Source organism: Lissotriton helveticus, chromosome 12 (genome assembly GCF_964261635.1).
Source record: "Lissotriton helveticus chromosome 12, aLisHel1.1, whole genome shotgun sequence".
Taxonomy (NCBI): domain Eukaryota; kingdom Metazoa; phylum Chordata; class Amphibia; order Caudata; family Salamandridae; genus Lissotriton; species Lissotriton helveticus.
The window spans coordinates 630,413,300-630,420,144 of NC_136073.1; the positions used below are offsets into that span (position 1 = coordinate 630,413,300).

The 6,845-nt window shown below is 52.6% G+C and overlaps 1 protein-coding gene across 3 annotated transcripts in view; it reads left to right on the forward strand.

Moving 5' to 3' along the window:
• Positions 1-6,404, forward strand: part of RIPOR1 (RHO family interacting cell polarization regulator 1) — a 1,634,668-nt gene extending 1,628,264 nt beyond the window's left edge. For all 3 annotated transcript variants that reach the window (XM_078671049.1, XM_078671050.1, XM_078671048.1), the window contains exon 22: positions 5,732-6,404. In XM_078671049.1, the coding sequence (XP_078527175.1) occupies positions 5,732-5,829 (98 nt within the window). In that variant the 3' untranslated portion in view covers positions 5,830-6,404. The remainder of the gene's footprint in view (positions 1-5,731) is intronic.
• Positions 6,405-6,845: the final 441 nt, after the last annotated feature.

Genomic DNA, 6,845 nt, shown 5'->3' on the forward strand with positions numbered 1-6,845 from the left:
TCTCGAAGGTTATCACCGCACCTCTGGACCACAAATCTCCAACCGTGGATATCCCGATGGTGTCCCATCGATCAAACCCCTTACTAGTGCGCAAATTACCAAGGGCTTTGGAATCCCACAGCGGCGTGAGATTAGTAATCACTCCCTCCCAGCCCAGCCGCCTCTGAGCCTTATGCCAGATAGCGATCGTGTGTTTGGTAGGGCCCTCCAGCCTTCCCACCAGGCCTTTGCTGTAGAGCGGGGCCAGAAGAGTGTTCGTACCCAGTTGCCGCCTATCCGCCATAAATGCCGGGTCATCCTGTGTGCCATGTATCCACTGGTTGATGACCTTGAGGTGCGCAGCCCAGTAGTACAATTCAAGGTGTGGGAGCGCTATCCCTCCACTGTACCAGTCCCTAACCATTTTTAATTGCGCCACTCTAGCTGGTTTGCCACTCCACAGCAAGGCCGACAGCTGCGCCGACACTCGGCGGAAGAACAATGGTGGAACCATCTCCGGTGCGTTCTCCAGTGCATAGAGGAAGCGGGGTAACGCCAGCATTTTAAATAGTGCCGCTCTACCCAATAACGTCAGCGGAAGGGCCTTCCAATGGCGTACACCCGCCTTCAACCTAGTCACTAGGGGCACAAGACTCAGCTCCAAAAAGGTCGCCGAGTCTCTCGCGATTTGGATCCCCAGGTATCTGAAGGCACGGTGCTCCACTACTAACTGGCAATCCGGAGGCAGAACCGGTGGGTCGTCCCGTATCATATATAGTATGGACTTGGACCAGTTAAGCTTATAGCCTGACGCCGCGCCATGCTTCTCGCACAGGGCTAGCAGAACCGAAATACCGCTCTCGAGGTCCATCAGGTAGATGAGCATATCATCCGCATAAAGGGATACCCTATCCTCCCAACCATCTCCCCAATGTATGCCCCTCAACAGCTGGGTGGATCTGAGTATCACGGCCAGGGGTTCCAGCACTAAAGCAAAAAGCAACGGCGAGAGAGGGCATCCCTGTCTCGTGCCCCTTGCCAGTGGAAATTCTCTCGAGATACAACCATTGGCTGTCACCCTCGCAACCGGTTCGGCATATAGCAATCTGACCCAAGAGATGAATCCGGGTCCCATACCCATGTGTTCCAAGACCGCAAAGAGATACCGCCACTCCACCATGTCGAACGCCATTTTGGCATCCAAGGAGAGCACCGCTGCCGGTTCCGTCAATGACGGGGCGCGAGCCAGCACTCCGTGGAGCCGTCGCAGATTCAGCGCCGTGCTCCGGTGCGGCATAAAGCCCGACTGGTCTGGGTGGATTAGAAGCGGTAGGTGGGGCAGCAGTCTGGTGGCCAGTAATTTCGCCAAAATTTTATTCTCCGCATTAAGGAGTGAAATAGGGCGGTAAGACCCGCAATCCTCAGGGGGTTTGCCGGGCTTCGGTATCGCCACTATGGTAGCCACACGCTGGTCAGGGGGAAGCAACCCGCGCTCCCGGCTTTCCACATACATTGCGAGCATGGGCGTGGAAAGCGCGTCGCCCACGATCTTGTACCATTCTATCGGCACCCCATTAGGGCCCATCGCTTTCCCAGGGTGGAGTGCCGCTATGGCCAGCTGTATCTCTTCAGGCGTTAAGTCCGATTCAAGTTCGTCCCGAGCGTCCTGGGGGAGAGTACGGGTCGGCCCCCCTAGGAGCGACCCCTCCACCATCTCACGCGTGACCTCAATTTCAGGGGAATAGACAGAATGAAAGTGGTCTGCCAGGAGCTCTACTATCCGAACCGGGTTGGTCTGTAACGCCCCCTCCGAATCTCTCAGCTGCAGTATCGCTCTTTGCCCTCCACGCTTCCTCTCCAACCAGGCCAACAATCTACCTGCCTTATCGCCCATTTCATAGATTCTATTCGTAGTTGCCACCATATTGCTCATCACTTTGCATCGCATATGGTCCGTGTGTCTTTGCTGACACAACCGGAGCGTGTGCTGGGTTGCTGCACTCGGGTTATGTTCATGGTCTTGTGTCGCCCTGCCAAGCTGCTCTTCCAGATCTAGTAGGTCCTGGCTCTGTGTGCGCTTGTGTTGTGTGATAGCCGAGATTGCCTGCCCTCGTAGGACCGTTTTATAAGCCTCCCATAATGTTACATGGGAAGTCACCGAACCCTCATTGTCAGCGAAATAGGATCTCGTGCCCGCCTTTAAAGCCTTAGCTACGACCGGCTCTTTGAGGAAACCCGGGTATATGGGATAGAGGCGCTTATAGGTGCAAATTTGGCTGGACAGAGTGAGTATCAGCGGGGAGTGGTCTGAAATTCCTCGTGGTTTGATGTGGGTGTCAGTAATATTGAGACGGCCCCCCCCTAATGTGAGGAAGTAGTCAATCCTCGACAGGCTGTCGTGTACTGCCGAGTGGTATGTGTACTGGCGGTCCTCTGGGTGTAACTGCCTCCATATGTCCACCAACCCCTGTGCTTCCAGAAAATCATGTAACTTGGAAGGCCCTGACGAGCGCGCGTGTACGGGGTAGCGGTCCATAGAGCTATGTACCACCGCATTGAAATCACCCCCCACTATAAGATCCCCTTCCGGGAGGCCTAACAAAAAGGTACCCAGTTCTGGGAGGGCTATGGCGTGCAAGGCCGGCGGGATATACACTGAGACCACAGTAAGCGGCCTCCCCTCCCATTGGCCGTGAGCCGCCGCAAAGCGACCCTGTGTGTCGGCGCTAACTGACTGTAAAATAAACCTGGACGAACGATGCATCAGTATCCCAGTACCCCTGGACCCTCTAGTAAATTCTGAGTGAACAAGCATTCTATATCCTTTCCTATCAAGGGCCCTGGTGGCCGTGCCCGTCAAATGAGTTTCCTGCAACAAAACCAGGGCCGGGTTCGCCCTCTTTATACTTTGTAAGACCAAACCCCGCTTCACCTTATCCCCCAGGCCCCTCACATTCCAAGACATCAGGGTCAACGGTGACACCCGCCCCATATTAGCATCCTCCTCCCCCATGGCAAAAGAGGTGGTCGGGCGGCCGACCTTCGTCTAGCAATAAACAGCCTACAAAGTGAACATGTAGTCCCCCTTGCGTTACCCCTACTCTGCACGCTATACACTCACGGAACAGACCCTGACCCTGCGTAGCATTGGAAAACCAAGAACCCATCCTACCCCCAACTCCCCCCCTCCCTGCCCCCCTGCTCAACGGACTCAGAACTGCCCGCCCCCCCAACTCAGCAGAGTGCCCGATCCCAACCCAAAACAAAGTACTTGCTTGCTGGGGTGAAGGACCCTCCGGTATCAGCGGCCTCCATCTACGGCCGCGGAGGCCCTCCGCCCAGTGTCCAAGGCGGCATTGTCGATCAACATAGTACTCAGTTCAGCCGTCCAAGAATCGTGAATCACTGTTCCTCCTCCGCATCATCCTCCTGAAGGTCGTTCAAGGGGGAAAGTGCCACTGCACCCTCCTCAGCGGACTGTGAGTTCTGTCGGGAGCCTGCAGTACGGTTCTTGTTGTGCCTGTTAGAGCGACGCGGGGGGTCCACCTGTCTCCAACCCTCTAGCCACTCCTGTGCCACTTCTGGAGAGTCAAAAAACCACGTCTTATTGTCTGCCACAATTCGAAGCTTGGCCGGAAACAGCATGGAGTACGAAATTTCTCTCGCCCTCAGTTCCTTCTTCACTTCGAAAAAGGTTCTCCTCCTCCGTGCGACTTCGGCCGTGTAATCAGGAAAAAAGGCTACAGTAGAGTTCTGTATCTTAAGAGGTGGAGAGTTCCTTGCCGCCTGCAGGATGGCATCACGATCCCTGAAGTTAAAAAGTCGTGCAATGATCGGTCTAGGGTTGGCCCCCGTCTGCCTGCGTCCTCCAGGGACCCTGTGCGCCCTTTCCACTGTGAAGAATGCGGAGAGGCCTTTAGGTTGAAGTTTCTGCTTGATTAATTCCTCCACATATAGATCCATTGCCCTTGTGTCTTCCGATTCCGGCACACCTACGATACGAACGTTGTTCCGCCTCGAGCGTCCCTCCTGGTCATCGAGTTTCTCACGTAGGACCTTATTTTCTTTCAGCACTCGTTCCATACCAATTTGCAGCTCCGACACATCTTCCACTAAGGACTTGGTCACCACTTCCATACTGTTCACTTTCTCCGACATCTTATGGAAGTCCGCCCTTATGAGCGTGATTTCGGCCGAGATCGAACCAACCGTGGCTTGTACTTGCGTGAGGGCCCTCATAACGTCGTCTAGGGTCGCCTTCTTGGTCCCCGCCGTCTCCGCTGACTTGCCCTGCTGCGATTTGGCGTCGGGAGGTGACGATGCGGAAGTGGGCTTGTCATACGCGAATCGGTCAAGGCGGGAGTGCGACCCCCCTGTCTTCGGTCCTTTGCCAGCCATCTTATCCGTGGCGGACGACCAACCCGTGTGAAGTCGGTGTCCCACGCCACTGAGTCAGTACGTCCGCGACGACGCACCCACCCCCTCCGTCTGTCGGTTCAAGCCGCTCTCAGGGCACGCACAATGTGCTAGTTCGGATCGCCAGGCAGCACCGGGCCCCCCCACAGTGCTCCGCTGAAGCGTGTAAACAATGCCGCCCCGCTCGTGTGTGGGGTGGGTGTGGAAGCTGCCAGTCCAAGAAGTGTGGTAGTACCCCAACCACCTTGTCTTATTCGCCACCACCGCCTCGGTGTCCTCGGGGCAGCTGTCCCGGTGAAGCTGTCAGGGCAGCGGATACCGGTATACTGGACGGACCAAAGCTAAGGAATCAGGGCCAAGCGCCAGGCCCCCCGCTATTCAGATAGTGTCAGTGAGGGCCAGGACGGGGTCCCAGACCCGTCCCGGAGTGTTGGTCACAGTGATCCGTCCTTATGTGTCGGAAGAACCCCGGCGGGCCAGTGTGCACCGCCCAGCAGCCGAGTCCCCCGACCCAGCACTGCCGGTTCAGATCAAAGTGGGGTCCACTGCGTGTGAGCCCGGGTCCGCAGTGCGTGTCCCAAAATGGCGGCTCCTCAACACCGGAGTTCACTCTCCTCACTTCTCCTCCCGACTCCGCAGGCCGACAGGATTAGAGCGGCCCCCTCCTCACCTCTCCTACTCGGCGGGACACCCGGGCGTACACTCCGCACCGGCAGATGCCGGCAGTGCGCAAGGATGTTGCGGGTCCCTCCTTCCCATCGCCAGGCTCAGACGGGCGCTTCCGGTGCTCCTCCGCCCGGAGCAGTACACTTCCTGTCCGCTTGGCAGGGCAGGACACTCCCCGGTCCGGGTGCCGAGTACAGGCCCCCACTGGTGTCGGCTAGAACTGACGACTCTGATCACCGATCGTGATCCCGATATCACAGGACGCTGCCGCCCGGTCCTGGGCTTCGTAGCCTTCCCGCCTGGGAAGTATTGCAGGCGGATAATTGTACGGATAAGCTAGGAGGCCGCTTCAATCACGGAGCTCTCCTCTTAAGCTGCCCCATCTCCGGCTGCTGGCCACGCCCCCCATAACATACATTTTTAAGCATATTAATACACTTTCTGACATTACTGGCTTGTTATGGTATTAAAACCACAATGATCTATGAATTCCTGTGAAAATGCCATGGTCTAAATTTCAGCTCTCTTGCTGATGATAAATAGATAAAATTTTGGCATTTGCATTGCCTGAAAAAAACAAGCTTGTTAAATCTATGTGCAAGACCACTGTTACAAGTAAGTAATTTTGTATGTTTTTCTCTCTCACTGATTAAGTCTCTTTCTGTTACAGGGGAGGACGGAAAATTGGCATACCGTCACCTGGAGGATTCCCTGGATGGCTTGCCGCAATTTTTTGCACCCAGTGTCATGGCCAGCACAGCATTTTGAAGATTTTCTAGTGAAAAAAATGAATGGTCCCACCTATGAATTGTGAATTCAGTTCTAAACGACACTTCGTTGATCTTGTATTATTATTAATTCTCTTTCCATGTGTAGATGGAGCTTGTACAGAACTACTGAATATTTCTGGGGAATGAGAGGCTGATGTGCTTTTTTGGGGGCACTTCCATTTTGATCTACTATTTATCAAAATCAACCTAAAAGCACAACCATGTTACACTTTCCCATATGAAAATGTTGCCCTCATTTTTGTTGACTTCAGAGGCTATATTTTTTGGTAGTGGCATTGTTTGTGCTTCTGATATGCATGTACCTTTTATTTTCAAGAAAACATTACAATATGCTCCAGATTTTTTTAATAATGATTTAGAAAAACTCACAACCTCTATCCCGCCAAACATATATTCCCACACTAAGCGGCACCTGGTTCAGCTAGATAGCTAACTTATTTTTAAAGGTTGTCACATTCACTTTGCACTATTATGGATTTTATTACTCATTTTATCTTTTGTATGAATAAGGTCAAAGTGACTGTACGCTCAATAAAATTGAATAAAACTAAATTCCTTATTTATCTCCTTGGTGTCACTAGTCAAGAAGATGCTCCAGTCAATTAAGCCAGCTGAACAGGTTTTGTTAAAGATATCATGTCAGTGAACACCCATCAAGGGGTACATGCTGAGACTCCCACCATAACATTTTCATATACAAAGTTTATTTGGGTTGCTGGAGATCACACAAGATTACAGGAAGTTGAGGTACGCAACCCTGGGAATAAATAATAAGACATTAACACAATGATCAAACCTGTACCAAGAGTGTGTGTTGCACAGGTCTTGAAACAAAACCATTCTAAGAAAGGTATGATTTTACAACAGTGTTATCGTGTGTTTTTCATATCTGTTTGCAAGACTAAAATAACTTAAGCTCAAAACTGGTATAACATAAGTAGATATTTGCAGTTACATCAAAGCGTATCATATTTTTCATGACCAATAATTGCA